Source organism: Schistocerca cancellata, chromosome 9 (genome assembly GCF_023864275.1).
Source record: "Schistocerca cancellata isolate TAMUIC-IGC-003103 chromosome 9, iqSchCanc2.1, whole genome shotgun sequence".
NCBI lineage: Eukaryota > Metazoa > Arthropoda > Insecta > Orthoptera > Acrididae > Schistocerca > Schistocerca cancellata.
The window spans coordinates 262,512,219-262,533,464 of NC_064634.1; the positions used below are offsets into that span (position 1 = coordinate 262,512,219).

The 21,246-nt window shown below is 42.0% G+C and overlaps 1 protein-coding gene across 1 annotated transcript in view; it reads right to left on the reverse strand.

The window, feature by feature from the left end:
• Positions 1–1,547: 1,547 nt before the first annotated feature.
• The window catches only part of LOC126100669 (sodium-coupled monocarboxylate transporter 1-like), a 190,225-nt gene continuing 170,526 nt past the window's right edge, over positions 1,548–21,246 (reverse strand). Inside the window, exons 13-14 of the mRNA XM_049911289.1 lie at positions 14,562–14,796; positions 1,548–2,011 (exon numbers count right to left, since the gene is read on the reverse strand). Of these exons, the coding sequence (XP_049767246.1) occupies positions 1,955–2,011; positions 14,562–14,796 (292 nt within the window). The 3' untranslated portion in view covers positions 1,548–1,954. The remainder of the gene's footprint in view (positions 2,012–14,561; positions 14,797–21,246) is intronic.

Below are 21,246 nucleotides of genomic sequence, written 5' to 3' on the forward strand. Positions count from 1 at the left end.
GCACAATTCGTATGTTTAGAGTGAGGATAACCCACATGCCACAGTTACTAGCGCTCATCAAGTGCCGTTCTTCGTTAATGAGTTGGTCGGTGTTGTTGGAGACTGTTTAATTGGGGCGTATCTGATACCTAGGCCATTAAATGGCAGGCACTATTACAATTTTCTCGCCAGAGCATTTCCAGAATTGCTGGAAGACGTCCCGCTCCCAAAAAGACAGCGCATGTGGTTCCAACATGAAGGGACGCCGGCACATTTCAGTCGTCGTGTGCGTCGATCCCTGGACCGACAGTTCCCAGAAACGTGAAATGGCAGAGGTGGTCCTGTACCATGGCCGGCTCGATCCCCAGATATGTCCCCTCTGGACTTTTTTATGTGGGGAGAGATGCGCAACCTTGTTTATGCAACTGCTGTTGCATCAGAAGAGGATCTGGTTGCCCGGATAATAGCAGCAGCAGGAACAATTCAGGATACTCCTGGGGTTTTTGCCCGTGTCAGACAGAACATGATCCGACGGTGTAACCTTTGTTTACGTGTCAATGGAGGCTTTTGTGAAAATCTACTGTAATTGAAATTGGGTTGTGTTAATGTGTTGTCTCTTGGTCATAAAAAATGGTAAAGTGTTTGTTGGTTTAATTAATTTGCCCCCAGAGAAATCTTCCTCTACCGGTTTAAATACTCCTCATAGGAAAAAATGACATTGGGGAAAAATATTTGTTTTGATGTCCCCTACAATCTCCCAGAGTTTGTCGGTTTAAATACTTTTCACCCTGTAGTTATGGATGTAGACACAAATGTTGATATTGACCTTGACACTGTTTGCGTTTTGAGGACTAAAGTCGTGAGTCACTCTCCAGTAACGGAGCAAGCCTTTCGAAATTTGTAAAGCACTCTCATTTTGTGAAACAAAAACAAAATTTTGTGTACCTAATGGGCTGCCTTTGAGTTTCCCTGTGACCTACTCTACACTCCTGAGTTCGAATCGTTTCGGATTAGCTGCTACCTAAATATCTGAGCAAAACATCTTTAAATTAAAAGGTCATTTCTCCACGTAAGTCAAAAATCAGTTTTCTTAATGTAAACTTTTTGGTACAACACTTGAAACATTATTGAAATAGTCGTGTAATGAAATCATAACTCTGTAGGAGGGAAGTGTTCATTTTACTGCTGACTCGTTGCGCATCATTGCTTGTGGAAAGCTGGAAAAAAGTATCTCCAGAAATATTTTCGGGCTTTATGGTATTCGCCCGCTAGCCTTATTTGCAGTTTGATCTGTTGTTTCTCCGTAATATTGCTGAAATAAGTCAAGAGACTACTAAGATGTACTTTAATGTACTGTACGATAAAAACACAATTTAAGTTCGATTACGTTTAATGAAATAATCAGCAATGAGATACACAAACAAATATTGCGATAATTATAACGTTCTAATGAAGGGCAGTAGGTGCCTGAAACTGGTAAAAAAAAATTTCTTTTGTACAGATCGGTGTTGATTATTACAGTAAATGGAAGATGGATAAAATACTAAGCAATGACTTTAAGCAGGCGATAGATTAGAATATACTGTCAGTGTAATGAGAGAACTTGCAATGAGCTCACAGAGCGTATCAGATATTTTTCAGTGTGATGTATAATTTTTTTATCATTACCACAATAGAAATCAACATTGCTTTATTTAGGTATGGATATTTCACATAATGCATTAAAAAACATTATATCAAACTTTCTGTACAGTAGTCAATTGGTTCTCAATCTGAGAAACATCAACTCTAGAAACGCCGAATTTTAATGTTCCGGGCGTAGAATCGTGTTGCACATATTCCGCTTGTAGGTCCACGAGAGTGTATTGTTTACTGGTTTTGCTGTTGCCTTGAACAGTCCCGTGTTTGATGACACTTGTGCTATCAGAGAGAACTCCAATATTTTAACACACGGTGTGTTTTAGTTGTCGCTGCATCACAGCTCCTCCTTCTTCTTTTGTTCGTCTGTGAATATCATTTGCATCTTGACAGCCTGCAACAAACAGAACACACAAGTTATGTTGATACTGCCATGTGGAAGACATCCAGCAAGAACTCCAGAAAATTAGTTACTGCTTTATCATTGCACCACGCACACAATGAAGCAGTGTAAGCATCTAAGTGGGCACTATCTAATCTAATTCTGTGTAGAACATACACTGACGAAAAAGAAAATGGCAACACCAAGAAGGAGTTCTGTGACATGGACGAAAGTTGACAGACGTGTTTCTACATCTGAAAGATGATATCTTTTCAGATTTCGAGCCATCGTATGACGGTCATAGGATCATCAACCTCTCCCTTACATCGGGCTACGGTTTCATACATACAAAACCTTTCTACCCTTTTTGCATCATAGCTTCCCAAGGGATAACAATTTTAATGTGACAAACGGTTTCGTCGAAATGATCCGAGTACCTGAAGTGGCAATGAGGGTACACAATTCATTTACCTAATAAAGTTAATACTGGCAGTATTAGTACTAATGCAGCTGCCACTAATAGTGATAATAATAATGACAATAATAATAATGATGATAATGATAGTGACAGTGATCGGTGTGGAAAGAATTTATACATGTATAAGATAGATATTTTCTGATGTAGTGAGTTCTAGCGAAAGAAAATTTAAGGAGACTGCACCAGCTAAGGATACTGGGAAAAGAGGAAAATCTGGTTGGAAAGAAGGATGTATAAAGGTAACGAGTGCATAATCGTTATTGTTGCTTTAGTAGACACGTCATTAACTGTTTCCTGAAGCGGAGAAGTTATTCAGTTCTTAAATATAATACAGGAGGTTATTCCAGAGTCTGGATCCAGCTACTAAGAAGGGCTTCGAAAAACAGTCCGAACGCTGAAGCGGGATAGCGAGGGTTTCGCTGAGATGAGAATGGGTGTTTTTGCCATGGTGTTGAGACAACAATATGAGAGACAGTGAACGCTGAGAAGACAGAAGGTACGGAAATCTCTGCGCTTGTCTGCACGCATCTAGGATAGCTGTGCATTTGATGATGAAATATGATCAACGAGTGGAACATCAAAGATTTAACTAGCTCCAGGCGCCTTGATTTCCCCTGAGAAAAGCCTTGCAGAATAACATCGCTATAATCAATAACTCGAAGTACAACTTTTATTACGAATTTCCTTTTTGGGTCAATACAGAGACGACCTTCTCTTGTTGGGCTTGGAGAAATACTGATGCCTTCTTCCACATTGCAGTTACGTGGTCAATCCTGATTAGATATTCATCTGCTGCTATGCTGAAGGAGAGAAATCGATATTTGCCCCATTTAGCTTTAAAGATGGTAGAGATTCCCGGTCTACCCGGCTAATGAGCCTAGAATGTCCAACCAGTACCGCTTGGGGATTCTAGATCGGTTCAGCCTTAATCCTATATCCTGTGCCTATTTTGATGGTGTTCAGAGGTCGGTACTGAGATTCTCGATAGCTGTGTTCAGATTTATTGGCTTTTCACTTAGCCACGACTAGAAGACATCACCATAGGTATGATTTTAGCAGTAGGACAAAATTGATTACACGCCATTTATGTACAACAAAAATACGGCCATTAGGCCGAACCCTGGGGGACGACTGATGCTAACAGCCTCAACCGTGAGTTTATGGTGCCAGACATTATAGCTTTAGCTCGTGACACATAAATTTCTCTCTACAACAGCCACTGCAGTGTGAACTTCAAGAGGATGTTTTCTTCTTCAAACATTTTTCTACTTCAGCTTGCTTTTATCCATCATACGAACAGCAGTTACACTTTCACAGGTATGTTGTTGTTGTTGTGGTCTTCAGTCCTGAGACTGGTTTGATGCAGCTCTCCATGCTATTCTATCCTGTGCAAGCTTCTTCATCTCCCAGTACCTACTGCAACCTACATCCTTCTGAATCTGCTTAGTGTATTCATCTCTTGGTCTCCCCCTACGATTTTTACCCTCCACGCTGCCCTCCAATACTAAATTGGTGATCCCTTGATGCCTCAGAACATGTCCTACCAACCGATCCCTTCTTCTGGTCAAGTTGTGCCACAAACTACTCTTCTCCCCAATCCTATTCCATACTTCCTCATTAGTTATGTGATCTACCCATCTAATCTTCAGCATTCTTCTGTAGCACCACATTTCGAAAGCTTCTATTCTCTTCTTGTCCAAACTATTTACCGTCCATGTTTCACTTCCATACGCGGCTACACTCCATACAAATACTTTCAGAAATGACTTCCTGACACTTAAATCTATACTCGATGTTAACAAATTTCTCTTCTTCAGAAACGCTTTCCTTGCCATTGCCAGTCTACATTTTATATCCTCTCTACTTCGACCATCATCAGTTACTTTGCTCCCCAAATAGCAAAACTCCTTTACTACTTTAAGTGTCTCATTTCCTAATCTAATACCCTCAACATCACCCGACTTAATTCGACTACATTCCATTATTCTCGTTTTGTTTTTGTTGATGTTCATCTTATATCCTCCCTTCAAGACACCATCCATTCCGTTCAACTGCTCTTCCAAGTACTTTGCTGTCTCTGACAGAATTACAATGTCATCGGCGAACCTCAAAGTTTTTATTTCTTCTCTATGGATTTTAATACCTACCCCGAATTTTTCTTTTGTTTCCTTTACTGCTTGCTCAATATACAGATTGAATAACATCGGGGATAGGCTACAACCCTGTCTTACCCCCTTCCCAACCAATGCTTCCCTTTCATGTCCCTCGACTCTTATAACTGCCATCTGGTTTCTGTACAAATTGTAAATAGCCTTTCGCTCCCTGTATTTTACCCCTGCCACCTTTAGAATTTGAAAGAGAGTATTCCAGTCAACATTGTCAAAAGCTTTCTCTAAGTCTACAAATGCTAGAAACGTAGGTTTGCCTTTCCTTAATCTTTCTTCTAAGATAAGTCGTAAGGTCAGTATTGCCTCACGTGTTCCAGTATTTCTACGGAATCCAAACTGATCTTCCCCGAGGTCGGCTTCTACTAGTTTTTCCATTCGTCTGTAAAGAATTCGTGTTAGTATTTTGCAGCTGTTGCTTATTAAACTGATTGTTCGGTAATTTTCACATCTGTCAACACCTGCTTTCCTTGGGATTGGAATTATAATATTCTTCTTGAAGTCTGAGGGTACTTCGGCTGTCTCATACATCTTGCTCACCAGATGGTAGAGTTTTGTCAGGACTGGCTCTCCCGAGGCCGTCAGTAGTTCCAATGGAATGTTGTCTACTCCTGGGGCCTTGTTTCGACTCAGGGTTTTCAGTGCTCTATCAAACTCTTCACGCAGTATCGTATCTCCCATTTCATCTTCATCTACATCCTCTTCCATTTCCATAATATTGTCCTCAATTGCATCGCCCTTGTATAGACCCTCTATATACTCCTTCCACCTTTCTGCTTTCCCTTCTTTGCTTAGCACTGGGTTTCCATCTGAGCTCTTGATGTTCATACAAGTGGTTCTCCTATCTCCAAAAGTCTCTTTAATTTTCCTGTAGGCAGTATATATCTTACCCCTTGTGAGATACGCCTCTACATCCTTACATTAGTCCTCTAGCCATCCCTGCTTAGCCATTTTGCACTTCGTGTCGATCTCATTTTTGAGACGTTTGTATTCCTTTTTGCCTGCTTCATTTACTGCATTTTTATATTTTCTCCTTTCATCAATTAAATTCAATATTTCTTCTGTTACCCAAGGATTTCTACTAGCCCTCGTCTTTTTACCTACTTGATCCTCTGCTGCCTTCACTACTTCATCCCTCAAAGCTACCCATTCTTCTTCTTCTGTATTTCTTTCCCCCATTCCTGTTCCCTTATGCTCTCCCTGAAACTCTGTACAACCTCTGGTTCTTTCAGTTTATCCAGGTCCCATCTCCTTAAGTTCCCACCTTTTTGCAGGTTCTTCAGTTTTAATCTACAGGTCATGACCAATAGATTGTGGTCAGAGTCCACATCTGCCCCTGGAAATGTCTTTCAATTTAAAACCTGGTTCCTAAATCTCTGTCTTACCATTATATAATCTATCTGATACCTTTTAGTGTCTCCAGGATTCTTCCATGTATACAACTTTCTATCATGACTCTTAAACCAAGTGTTAGCTATGATTAAGTTGTGCTCTATGCAAAATTGTACCAGGCGGCTTCTCCTTTCATTTCTTAGCCCCAATCCATATTCACCTACTACGTTTCCTTCTCTCCCTTTTCCTACACTCGAATTCCAGTCAGCAATGACTATTAAATTTTCGTCTCCCTTCACTGTCTGAATAATTTCTTTTATTTCATCATACATTTCTTCAATTTCTTCGTCATCTGCAGAGCTAGTTGGAATATAAACTTGTACTACTGTAGTAGATGTGGGCTTCGTATCTATCTTGGCCACAATAATGCGTTCACTATGCTGTTTGTAGTAGCTTACCCGCATTCCTATTTTCCTATTCATTATTAAACCTACTCCTGCGTTACCCCTATTTGATTTTGTGTTTATAACCCTGTAGTCACCTGACCAGAAGTCTTGTTCCTCCTGCCAACGAACTTCACTAATTCCCACTATATCTAACTTTAACCTATCCATTTCCCTTTTTAAATTTTCTAACCTACCTGCCGGATTAAGGGATCTGACATTCCACGCTCCGATCCGTAGAACGCCAGTTTTCTTTCTGCTGATAACGACATCCTCTTGAGTAGTCCCCGCCCGGAGATCCGAATGGGGGACTATTTTACCTCCGGAATATTTTACCCAAGAGGACGCCATCATCATTTAATCATACAGTAAAGCTGCATGCCCTCGGGAAAAGTTACGGCCGTAGTTTCCCCTTGCTTTCAGCCGTTCGCAGTACCAGCACAGCAAGGCCGTTTTGGTTATTATTACAAAGCCAGGTCAGTCAATCATCCAGACTGTTGCCCTCGCAACTACTGAAAAGGCTACTGCCCCTCATCAGGAACCACACGTTTGTCTGGCCTCTCAAAAGATATCCCTCCGTTGTGGTTGTACCTACGGTACGGCTATCTGTATCGCTGAGGTACGCAAGCCTCCCCACCAACGGCAAGGTCCATGGTTCATGGGGGGGGGGGGGGGGGGGCTCACAGATATATTTCAGATATATTTGTAACGAAATCCCCAAACAGAGTGATTCGTACCTCTCAAATGTCTGCACCTGGCTTGCCCACGTATGAAATAAATTTCGTGACGTACTTGCTAGAATGTCCAAGAAAGGAACCTTAACTGACTACATACCGAGATTTGAAACGCATTAATTTATCTGAACTTGCTACTGAGATGCAGGAAATAATTTAAGGGACATATTCTATTCATATATAGGATGTAAACGAAAACCTTATGGGTTTACTAACAAACTCACTTTACTATATGACAAATATGCTTCCCTAAAGACCGAAAAAGTAAGAAGGAAACTTGTACCTTGGCTCAGTAAAGAACTAAAATAGCTTATGAAGTTCAGAGACGTTGCATAACAGGCAAACGATCTACGCTCCACGCCTACGGAACAGACTCAGTCATGCTGTGATTAAAGAAAAAGAAAAAAAAAAGCTGACGAATGCACATACATTAAACAACAGAAATAGACTAGCCGTCCAACAGAATAAGCTCTTGATCTTGGTACAGGCAACGTGAAAACTCCAGCTACTTCCACTGTTGCCGCCGATGGACTGAACCGATACTTCAGATTGCCTATAACCATAATTGAACCACAAACGAAACGGAGACCCATTGATTATTTCAGAGGCTTAAACGATTGTGGCCACAAAAATTCTAAGGAATATTACTAGAGTACCTCTAAAAAAAGCCATCCTCCATACCATATCTGCACCTATTGGAGATAAAGGCGTCGGAGTCCGAATGTTAAAGGTAGTTATTGATCCACTACTGCCCACTATAATAGATATCGGCGACCATTCGTTAACCGCAAGTGTTTCCCCTTCGATCTGGGAACAGGGATTAGTTAAGCCATTACCTAAAAAGAACGTTGACACAGCACCCTCTGATTGCCGTCAATTTGCATTCTTCTGGCAGTGTCCAGGGCCTTAGAATATGTAGTCCATGACCATCTAACAAACTGCCTAACTATGTACAACCAGGTTCCGCAAACATCGCAGCACGAAGTCTGCCTTAATAAAGATAACAAATGACTTGAAGCTTGCCATGGGCACACAAGAGGCAACTATCATCTGCATTTTAGATTTTAACAAAGCTGTGACACTATGGACTCCGACATTTTTCTTTCCTAACTTAGCAGCCTAAATCTCTTTCCAAGTGCTGTGCAATGATTTCGCTCATACATGACGTCCCGCCAGCAGCGCGCCATGTCCGACACCATGATGTCACAATGGAGGCAGGAATTATATTAGGAAGTACGTTAGGTCCTATACGGTTTTGATGTCAGTAAGATGCTTCATAGATGTATGAATGGGCTTTTTCACGTCGCTTGTATTTACTTACGGAGGGAAATTCACAGGAGTCCTCAGGAAAGGCTGTCCCGACAACACATGTAAAACTTGGCAGAAGCCAGGTGTGCTGTGAACAATATCACATTCTCACCAGGGGCTCCGTCGGTATACGGATTACATAGATGCTGATTCTATCACCCCAGAGCAAGTAAAATGATAATTACAGACATGAAGAGGCTAATTGAAATATCAACTGCGGAGCCCGCTAAAAATGCTATTTCATAAGGGCCCCCGCCTATTTCTTGTGGTTCGGGGAACAGGACATTTCGGTCGAATTATTTACTTTAATGATTTCTGAATTTGCTCTGGTAGTCGAAAGGGTTGTTGAATCTATGTGCCATCTTCCCAAAACACCTTAATGTCGCGATTACAAATAACAATGTATTTTATATAAATGACAGAAAACAATGATACGAAAAATTAATTGCTATTAGGGTCGCCACCAAAAAAATGGTTCAAATGGCTCCGAGCACTATGGGACTTAACACCTTAGGTAATTAGTCCCCTAGAACATAGAACTACTTAAACCTAACTAACCTAAGGACATCACACACATCCATGCCCGAAGCAGGAATCGAATCTGCGACCGTAGCAGTCCCCCGGTTCCGGACTGCAGCGCCTAGAACCGCACGGCCACCGCGGCCGGCCTATCGCCACCACTATGATACTTTATAGTTATTGTTGAGATGGTGTCTAGACATAAAAAGGACAAGAAATAGAATTTCATCTGTGATTGTTAAGTCATATAATTATGTAAAAAAGAAGAATATGAATCCGAACAGAGCATCAACAACACCAACTACAAAAGTGGCTCTGAGCACAATGGGACTTAATATCTGAGGCCATCAGTCCCCTATAACTTAGAACTACTTAAACCTAACTAACCTAAGGACATCACAGACATCCATGGCCGAGGGAGGATTCGAACCTGCGGTCGTAGCGGTCGCGCGGTTCCAGACTGTAGCGCCTTGAACCGCTCGGCCAACCCGGCCGGCGAGCATCAACAGATCAATAAATAAAGGAACAGAAAGAATCTTCACCAGATGGGTGAACTTCAACGAATTAACTCAACACCGAAAGGAAACAAGAGTGTTTACGGGAAAACATCGACTTTGAAACAAGACGTAGGTTGCAGAAAAAATGCACGGTAGTGCGTAAAGCGCGTAGGTAAGATCATCAAAACTGCAAGTGGAAAAACGGGACTTACGCGCCGGGATGCACCGTACTGTAGTGGCTGCAACCTGTTGATGGCGTGGGCCGATGTGATGTAATTGCAAATCGCGGATCTCATCATCTTCCTGATTACTGACTACGGACTCTACTAAGTTCAAAATAAAACTTCAATAAAACTTCGACAACCTGGCGGAACGCCGAAGTCAAGAAAAAGCGAGCAAGCGCGGAATCCGAAAGGGAATGACCATCCTAAAGAGAATAGAAATAAAATGCCTCTGTAAATTAGCAATCCTTCAAACAGCGAAAAGGCACCCAGACCAAACTCTCTAGCCAGTCCCAGAAAGGAGCTAGAACTTTCTCCAAGCTTCGTTCACTAGCTCCCACCATAACGCAAAAGAAATATCCTCCAATGAGTTTCGAGTTTATGGAAACGAGAGCCGAGGGTCGTCTCGTTCCCACAGCCAGACATGTTTTCTGAAAATTCTGCGAATATTGGTGATTTTTACAGAGTGTTGCTGAGTAAAGGACAGAGTTCAGTACTTTCACAGACGCTTGTGGAAACGGTGTCGGGAGACCAAAACACAGCGGAATAACGATAACTGGACAGTAAAGGGCCCCAGAAAATTAAGTTCTAACCCCTTTCACCACTGGCTTCCCCTACTGCTATATGCAGAATATCACACACACGGATATCATCACTTTCACAGTTTGTTTACAGAATATGCTACGAAAATACGGAAGAGAGTCACAAAAGCACACATGAATATTCATGTAAGCAAGAGCAATTGAAAGTGAGAATAAATTCTCGAAACGTTTTGTGCTAAGTAGGAAAAAATAAGTAACTGGTACAGTTTTCATTATTTAAATTATAAATGACACAGTTGCAGGCTTTCCGGAAACATGTAATATGATGAACGAAATTAAGACATTAGCGTCTAGCCAGGCAATGAAAGTAGTATACCACATCAAAAATTTGAAAGTGAAAGTTTTCAAAATGATTGCACACATAAAATCAACAAAGAGTATCACCCGTTTGATCTGATTGCTAACTACATTAACTTTAAAGAGGGATACAGAATTCACTGTGTAAAGATTGTGTAGCGGAAAACAGAAGCAACATGGATAAATACAGGAAAAAAGCTTATATAAAAGAAGAAAGACATTCTAAACAGAAAACTTTTAGACATGGGAGAAAATTCATGATATAGTTTTTCTTGAGCTGCTGGACTACTGAAGTAGAGGGACCCGATATTGCTCCGATATTGTCAGTTTATAGTTCGGTTACACGTTAGTACGCCGAAACTTCCATTATTCAACAAAATCAGTTCATATTATTCCAATCGCAAATGTTGAGAAAGACGAATTGTCTTTTTTGTCATGGTAGTCTAGACAACAGCGTCTGCAAATCTTTATGGGGGAGTATTTGCATATTACACTTATTCCAATCGCAAATGTTGAGAAAGACGAATTGTCTTTTTTGTCATGGTAGTCTAGACAACAGCGTCTGCAAATCTTTATGGGGGAGTATTTGCATATTACAGTTGTAATTTTACAACGAGTATTATAATAAATTACTGTAAGGAACCAATTGATGAAATCAGTTTAAAAAGTCTGCTAGCCAGACATTATTCTAAACGTAATACTACCTTAGGAAACTGCGTTCCTTCAAGAACAGGCAAAACTGCTCCCCCCCTCCTCCCATCTCTCCCTTCCCCTGAAAATTGCCTTACGCAATTCGTTATATGCATATTCAATAAATTTCTACACGCGTAAAACCTACTTTGGGTGGCCTTACGACGCAAGGCGTCCGAGAAACGCGGCCGGTGACCAATGGTAGCCCGTATGTGTGTTCATATGAGGATTTAACGTAAATAAACAGAAGATAACTGTCTATAATTACAACATCTGATAACCCCTGAAACGTTATTAATCAGTGTCGGAAGGTTTATTCGCGAATCCTTACACAGCACATTGCACCAATCGAAATTTGGGAGCAGCTAAACTATTGGCTGGAGGGACAAGTAAATACCCCTCTGCTTGATTGATTGCTTCCACCACTGCAGTCTCTCGTTACAGTCCGCAGTCGGCAAAATCGGCAAAAACCAAAAGCGTTCGGTAAAATAGAATATTTGTTCTTCGTCCACTAGCCTGTCTTTGAGAGCCTACAACAACGTAAACACGTGTAGTAAGAAATCTGTTATTGAACGTGAAGGAGATGTGCAGACGGGAGCTGTGTGACGATCACTGCTTCTACCCAATCTACGTTAGAGACAGACGTCTATTCCATAGTAGTCGTTTCTAGAGGATGCTGCTTGTACAAAATAACACTGTAGAAATGCCATTGCGCCAACAGCTCCGATTTACAGTCGTGGTCCGAAGAAACGCTTTTCTAACAGCCAGAAGATGGGTCACGAGTGGTAGGAGAACTCACATACCAGCCTCGGTTAATTCTTACGATGGTACATTTTAATTATTGGTATGGTAGACGCGCTCTTATGAAGAGGACCTTCTTAGGCTATTTATTGTGAAGAAATTATTGTAATTCAGTACTGTTCAATGTCTGACTTAGTCTTTTATTCAATGGGAGCATCTGCCACACACACGAATGTATTGTGATTACTGTTACGTCAGCTTGGTGGCTTGTGCACCACAAGTTTCTGACTTCACCAATATTTCTAACAAGGGAACCTCCCCATCGCACCCCCCTCAGATTTAGTTATAAGTTGGCACAGTGGACAGGCCTTGAAAATCTGAACACAGATCAATCGAGAAAACAGGAAGAAGTTGTGTGGAACTACGAAAAAATAAGCAAAATATACAAACCGAGTAGTCGATGTGCAAGATATACAACATCAACGATAAATTGAACTCAGGATCGCCGTGGTCCCGTGGTTAACGTGAGCAGCTGCGAAACGAGAGGTCCTAGGTTCAAGTCTCCCTTCCAGCGAAAAGTTTAATTCTTTATTTTCAGACAATTATCAACGTTGAGGCACTCACACATAATCAACTTCGCTCTCCAAAATTCCAGGACATGTTCAGATTTTCTTGGACATAGGCAGGATTTAACGGTCTACACACTGAAAAATTTGAAACATATGTTTAGACAGAGCACAAGGAAAAGTGAGCGACTGCGAAACTGTTGGATTCATTTGTTGCAGTTTATGTGACAAACTCTTACGTTTTCATCACTTTTTTGGGAGTAATTATCACATCCACAAGATAACCTAAATCGGGCAACGTTTTTACCCATTCGCCAAGTGTACAAGTTAGGTGGGTCGACAACATATTCCTGTCATGTGACGCACATGGCGTCACCAGTGTCGTATAGAATATATCAGACGTGTTTTCCTGTGGAGGAATCGGTTGACCTATGACGTTGCGATCAAATGTTTTCGGTTCCCACTGGAGAGGCACGTCCTTTCGTCTACTAATCGCATGGTTTTGCGGTGCGGTCGCAAAACACAGACACTAAACTTATTACAGTGAACAGAGACGTCAATGAACGAATGGACAGATCATAACTTTGCCAAAATAAATAAAAACTTTTCGCTGGAGGGGCGACTTGAACCAAGTACCTCTCGTTCCGCAGTTGTTCACGCTAACCACGGGACCACGGCGCTCCTGAGCTGAAATTGTCCTTGATGTTGCCTATCTTCGCATGGACTACCTAGTTTGTATATTTTGCTTATTTTTTCATAGGTCCACACAACTTCTTCCTGTTTCCTCGATTGATCTGTGTTCAGTTTTTCAAGGCCTGTCCATTGTGCCAACTTATAACTAAATCTGAGAGGGGTGCGATGGGGAGCTTCCCTTGTAAGAAGGATATGCTCATACGTAAACCTCGAGTAACGCATCATTTGCACATATGATATTTTGTAGTTTATTTTGTGTCAGGATGGTTTCTTTTTTATAAACCTAACAGTTTTATGTAGGAAGAGTGGTTTCCAGAATAAGATTTTCACTCTGCAGTGAAGTGTGCGCTGGTATGAAACTTCCTGGCAGATTAAAACTGTGTGTCGGACCGAGACTCGAACTCGGGACCTTTGCCTTTCGCGGGCAAGTGCTCTACCAACTGAGCTACGCAAGTACGACTCACGGCCTGTCCTCACAGCTTTACTTCCGCCAGTACCTCGTCTCCTACCTTCCAAACTTTACAGAAGCTCTACTGGGAACCTTGCAGAACTAGCACTCCTGAAAGAAACGAATTTAAACTGTGAGGACGGGGCCTGAGTCGTGCTTGGGTAGCTCAGTTGGTAGAGCACTTGCCCGCGAAAGGCAAAGGTCCCGAGTTTGAGTCTCGGTTCGGCACACAGTTTTAATCTGTCAGGATGTTTCAAATGAAGAGTTGTGTTCGTTGTCATATCCTACACATATTTCATGCAGTTTGGTTATGGATGTAATCATCAGTAGGTATCAAGCACTGTATCGAATTTATACCACGAGCTTCGCTATGTCTTCTATTCAGTCCGATCCAATGATTGTGGTTTATGTTGTTTTGTATAAGTTACCATGGTGATGAATTTGTGTCAGATGCCGTCGATGCTTCTCCTGAGTGTAGATAAATAATCCAAACTACATTTGTCACGTAAATTTACATGGTGATCTAATTCTGTCAGTTGCTGTCGATGCGTATTGCTACCATTATCAACCACAGAAGTGCCTCTCCGGTGCCTTTACCTATCCTAAAGCAAAACTAATCGTCATCTAACAAACGCAAAACTATACAGGAACTGTATTTATCCATCCCGAGGCAACAGGAAACTGTTTTCAGCTCCAAAGGGTATTCTGCATCGTATTAGACGTGGTGATGTATTTTGGGTGTTTCCTTATTTTTGTTTATCCCCTGCATCTTGCTCCATTTGGAGTTACCGAGACGCACTTTCTGGCCGACCACTGGTTTTGGCTCACCTTGTAGCCTTCGTAGGTGGAGATGCTGGTACGGACGCGGTCCACCCTGGTGGCGGACGCCCTCCGGCCCTTGGGCAGCACCCACCGCATCAGCGGCGTCACCAGACTCCTGTCCACGGAGGCGAGGTCCCTTTTCCCGGTGACCAGGCTGATGAGGACCGCAGCCGCCAGCGTGATCACTAGGCCCATCATATTGTACCACAGGTACGACACTCGGTAGATGGGCAGAACAGAGCTGGAAGAAAAATATTTTAGTGAGACCTCACTGTTATTCTGTCCGGCACGTTTCGTGAGAGTTACACAAATGTAGTTACAAAGCACTATGAAAGAATATTTCGATCAACATAAAATGTTCGTTAGAAAAGTTATGATAGTCTCTTAGAAAAATTAAGCTACAAGGATAGTGCGTTAAAGTAGAACATGTTCAGATTTCTACCTCTCTGCTCGACATTTATGCTATGCCGACAAAGAAATAAAAAATACAAAATAATGTTTAAAAAATGGTATCAAAAATTAAGGGGGATTGATATCAGTGACAATGGTCATCATGTTCGATTCCATGGAAATGATTGCGCCCCATGGTCGTGATGTAATCCAGGACAAAAATAAGGTCAGTGTCGATCGTAATGGCATTTGTCTGTTTCACTGCATTTAGTCTGACAGTGCAACAGTGGTCAGTGCGTCATAAGTTGTCATCTACACTGAACGTACTTATAACATCACTTTTATGCTAAGCCGAAAAAGGAATAAAAAATACAAAATAATGTTTAAAATATGGTATCAAAAATTAAGGGGGATTGATATCAGTGACAATGGTCATCATGTTCGATTCCATGGAAATGATTGCGCCCCGTGGTCTTGATGTAATCCAGGACAAAAATAAGGTCAGTGTCGATCGTAATGGCATTTGTCTGTTTCACTGCATTTAGTCTGACAGTGCAACAATGGTCAGTGCGTCATAAGTTGTCATCTACACTGAACGTAATTATAACAACACTTTTATGCTATGCCGAAAAAGAAATAAAAAAGACAAAATAATGTTTAAAAATGGTATTAAAAATTAAGGGGGATTGATATCAGTGACAATGGTCATCATGTTCGATTCCATGGAAATGATTGCGCCCCATGGTCGTGATGTAATCCAGGACAAAAATAAGGTCAGTGTCGATCGTAATGTCATTTGTGTGTTTCACTGCATTTAGTCTGACAGTGCAACAATGGTCAATGCGTCATAAGTTGTCATCTACACTGAACGTAATTATAACAACACTTTTATGCTATGCCAATAAAGAAATAAAAAAGACAAAATAATGTTTAAAAATGGTATTCAAAATTAAGGGGGATTGATATCAGCGACAATTGTCATCATGTTCGATTCCATGGAAATGATTGCGCCCAATGGTCGTGATGTAATCCAGGACAAAAATAAGGTCAGTGTCGATCGTAATGGCATTTGTCTGTTTCACTGCATTTAGTCTGACAGTGCAACAATGGTCAGTGCGTCATAAGTTGTCATCTACACTGAACGTAATTATAACGACACATTTTTCATTGTAACTCAGACATGTGCAAGTGTTAATGGAACTCAGATGGAGTAGCGCTTTACACACGTGAGATACGAGGGGTGTTTTTTAAGTAAGTACCGTTTTGAAATTAAAAAAAAGACGTGCTAAGATATCTCAATAATTTTATTTTTACATGAAAGTCTGTACCTTAATCTACTTTTCTACATAATTTCCGTCAATACTGAAGCACTTGTCACAGCGTTGTACCAGTTTCTGAATACCCTCCTCATAAAAGTCTGCCGCCAGACTTGTTAACCACTGCATTACCACTGTTTTGACTTCATCATCGTCTTGAAGACGCTGACTGCCCAGGCGTTCCTTCAAGTGCAGGAACAGATGGTAGTCACTGGGCGCAAGATCGGGGCTGTACGGAGAATGATCTAGAGTTTACCATCGAAAATATGTGATTCGCCACATGCGGGCGAGCATTGTCATGCTGCAAAACGATGCCCTTGCTCAACTTCCAGGGACTGTTGCTTTGAATCTGGTGTGAAGTAGGCCAGCCATGTTTCATCGCCCGTAACCATTTGGCTTAAGAAATCATCACCGTCGTTGTGGTACCGCTCAAGGAAAGTCAATGAACTGTCTAAACATTAGGTTTTGTGCACATCCGTCAACATTTTCGGTACCCAATGTGCGCACAATTTTCGGTAATTCAAGTGCTCGTTCACGATGCCACACAAAACACTACGAGAAACATTAGGAAAGTCATCCCGCAAGGAGGAAATCGCAAAGAATCTGTTTTCTCTCACCTTATTGTCCACTTCCTGCGCCAAACTTTCATTAACGACCAAAGGACGCCCACTCCGTTGTTCGTCATGCACATTTGTGCGGCCGTCTTTAAATGCTACCACCCATTTTCTTACCATTCCATCACTCCTAATGTTTTCTCCGTAAACTGCACAGATCTCACGATGAATATCAATCGCTTTTAGGCCTTTAGCACTAAGAAATCTTATAACAGCCCGTACTTCACAGTCGGCGGGACTCACGATTATCGGAGGCATCTTAAACACAAAGTACACAACGTAAACAAGGAAGAATGAGACTGTAATGGCGTCAGTGCGTAGATTAAGGTACAGTCTTTTGTGTAAAACTAAAATTATTGAGATATCTTAACACGTCGTTTTTTAAATTTCACCATGGTAATTAGTTAAAAAACACGCCACGTACATTGTAGTGTGTCTTTATACACTGAAGGGCCAAAGAAACCGGTATAGCCATACGTAATAAAGTACAGAGATACATAAACAGGCATAAGACGGCGCCGCGCTAGGCAACGCAGACATAACACAAGTGTCTGGCGCAGCTGTTAGATCGGTTACCGATGCTACAATGGCAGGTTATTCAAGATGTAAGTGAGTTTGAACGTGGTGTTACAGTCAGCGCACGAACTATGTGACAGCATCTCCGAAGTAGCGATGAAATGGGGATTTTCCCGTTGCGACTATTTCACTAGTGTACCGTGAATATCAGGAATCCGGTAAGACATAAAATCTCCCACATTCTGCAAGATCGGGACCAACGACGACTGAAGAGAATCGTTCAACGTGACAGAAGTGCAACTCTTCCACAAATTGCTGCAGATTTCAACAGATTTCAATGCTGGGCCATTATGAAGCGTTAGCGTGCGAACCATTCAACGAAACTGTATCGATATGGGCTCTCGGAGCCGAATGTCCACTTGTGTACCGTTGATGACTGCTCGACATAAAACTTTACGCCTCGCCTGGGCCCGTCAACATCGGCGGTGGACTGTTGGTGACTGGAAACGTTTTGCCTGGTCTCGTATCAAACTGTATCGAGCGGAAGGACATGTACGGGTATGGAGACAATCTCATGAATCCATGGACCCTGCATGTCAGCAGGGGAATCTTCAAGCTGGTGGAGTCTCTGTAATGGTGTGGGACATGTGTAGTTGGAGAGGTCTGGGACGCCTAGATAAGACTCTGATAGGTGAAACGTACGTAAGCATGCTGTTTGAGCATCCATTCATGTCCATTGTGCATTCCGACGGACTTGGGCAAATCCAGCGGGACAATGCGACACCCCCAGCGTTCAAAATTGCTACAGAGTGGCTACAGGAACACTACTCTGAGTTTAAACACTTCAAAAATGGTTCAAATGGCTCTGAGCACTATGGCACTCAACTGCTGAGGTCATTAGTCCCCTAGAACTTAGGACTAGTTAAACCTAACTAACCTAAGGACATCACAAACATCCATGCCCGAGGCAGGATTCGAACCTGCGACCGTAGCGGCCTTGCGGTTCAAGACTGCAGCGCCTTAAACCGCACGGCCACTTCGGCCGGCTTAAACACTTCCGTTGGCCACCAAACTCCCCACACATGAACATTATTGAGCATATCTGGGATACTTTGCAACTTTCTGTTCAGAAGATGTCTCCACCCTCTCATACTCTTACGGATTTATGGAAAGTCCTACTGGATTCATGGTATCGCTCCAGCGCTACTTCAGACATTTGTCGAGTCCGTGCTACATCGTTTTGCGGCACTTCTGCGCGCTCGCGGGGGCCCTGCACGGTATTAGACAGGCGTACCAGTTTCTTTGGCTTTTCAGTGTAATTACGTCAGTCTACATAACTACCTATAAAGCACTCATGGTAGATGACCTAGATCTCCAATGCTATAAAAAAGTCAGATGGCATTACGACCGATGATGACCTTCTTTATATGCCGAAGCCCAGGCTGTGGCTAAGCCATGTCTCCACAATATCCTTTCTTTCAGGAGTGCTAGTTCTGCAAGGTTCGCAGGAGAGCTTCTGTAAAGTTTGGAAGGTAGGAGACGAGATACTGGCAGAAGTATAGCTGTGAGGAGGGGGCGTGAGTCGTGTTTGCGTAGCTCAGTTGGTAGAGCACTTGCCCGCGAAAGGCAAAGGTCCCGAGTTCGAGTCTCGGTCCGGCACACAGTTTTAATCTGCCAGGAAGTTTGGAAAATGTTTTTGTCGTTTTCTGAATCTGAAGGAGGATGAACTAGCATACTGAATCGATCCAAAGGCTTCTGCGCACTGATCATGCACTGAGAGTAAAGTAAGTTATTGACATATAGCAGACATGAAATTAGCAATACACTTAACGTCAGAGTCGAGGACTACGTACAGACGAAGAGAAGGAATTCTGCTACCATGGAAACAAACGCATAGCAGGCCAACCAAGGAGTACAGAATAAGTAGACTATTACAGGCAAGAAGAATAGTTCGGGCCAAAAGTAATCTCTTATTATGATCACAGGCTTTGGTTTTTAGCTATCTCTGAGAGCGGCACTCTGGAACAGAGCAACGTATGGAGCTATAACTACGTGAAATGAAGCAAAACAAGAGAATCCGACTTTTGAGGGACAGTGTGAAGGAAAATCGCTAAATATCACTTGGACGGATAGATAAGAGTTGAAGAGATTTTCTGCAGAACACAGAACTGGCGAGGAGAAGAATATTTGGAAAACACTGATCAGAAGGAGGACAGGATGATATAACCTTACTAAATAACACCACTATCACTACTAGTGCATTAGGCCTTAGGCCTGTTGTGATAGGGAGACTGCTGTCTACAAGGCAGTACGAGTAACGATCAACAATCGTCGATAATGTGAACAGCAGGTCGTCAATCCCTCCACTCGTTATTACCAGTAGATGACCCTTGATGACATCGCTGCTTCTTCATTCAAGGAGCTCCTCATTTGTCCGCACAAGGGGGAGTGGGCCCCATTCCAAAGCTTCCTACGTCGGAAAAATTCAAGTAGGTACCGAGAATCGAACCCGGATCCTTCTGCACCAAAGGCAGCGAAGCTAACCTTCGGTACTTTTTGCAGACGACACTACTGTTATAATAAATCCCATTAGAGAGAAAGCAACGGAATAGATACTAGATGATATTCACCAAAGTATTATTAAATGGTTCCTGAAAACGGATTATCCATGTGTTGTAGTAGTTACGGTCTTCAGTCCAGAGACTGGTTTGATGCAGCCCTCAGTGCTACTATATCCCGTGGAAGTTTCTACATCTCCCAGTACCTACTGCAACCTACATCCTTCTGAATCTGCTTCATGTATTTTCCATAAATTCTGAAGAAAACACAACATTTAGTTCTGTACAACAAATAGTCTCTTAGCAACAACTGATGTAGCACAGTGAGTTAGTAAGTGAGCCGGTAAGTAGGGTAGAATGCTCCAGATTTTTGAGTGTACATAGTGATGAAAACTTGTACTGGAAGAAACATATTAGCGACTTCGCAAAGAATTGAGTTCAGCTACTTTTGCTCTTCGTATAAAATTGCTAATCTAGGAAACAAATGTATCAACCTCCTAACATATTTTGCCTTTGAACACTCAATAATGTCGTACGGAATAATTTTTTTAGGTAACTCATCGCATAGAAAGAAAATATTGATTGCATAAAAGCGCGCAATAAGAAAAATGTGCTGTATTTACCCACGGACGTCGTGTAGGTACCTCCTCAAAGAGCTAGGCATTTTAACTGCACCGTCGCAATACATTCTTTCGCAAATGTAATTCGTCGTAAGTAATTTATTACAATCTGAGAAGTACAGTGATGTACATATCTGAAACAGTGGAGGGAAAAAGCACCTTTGTTAACCACTATTGAAGCTGTCAATTAACACTAATCTTGCATACATTTCTTCTAAACTGACTCGTTCCACATCATTTGGAGAAAAGAATCGTTTAAATGATCTAAGGAACATGTAACTAACTAGCTACTGAGGCGCTCAATGTGTGAAGACATCAGGGAATAACTTCCGTCGTAGACGAGGGTGTCACATAGGGTGGAATTTATGTAAGACAGACATTGCCAGCAAGTAATGCGCAAGGTTCGGTGTGCCACTCTGATATGAAGAGGAGGTTAGCATAAGGATGACACCAGTTAAGAAAGTGAAATATCACGTCGTTTACATGACGTGGGTCTTGTGCGTGGCAAAATACGTCTGGGTGGAATAAGTTTAAACTGGTTTTACATTGGTTTCATCTGTCATTTTATCCAAACTCTTTTAGGAATGTTACGGATTTGAAACAAGCAGTTGCACAAGACCACTTGTGATCCACGTTTTACCTCTTCTTGTCCGCAGGTGCGTTTCCACATTTCACTC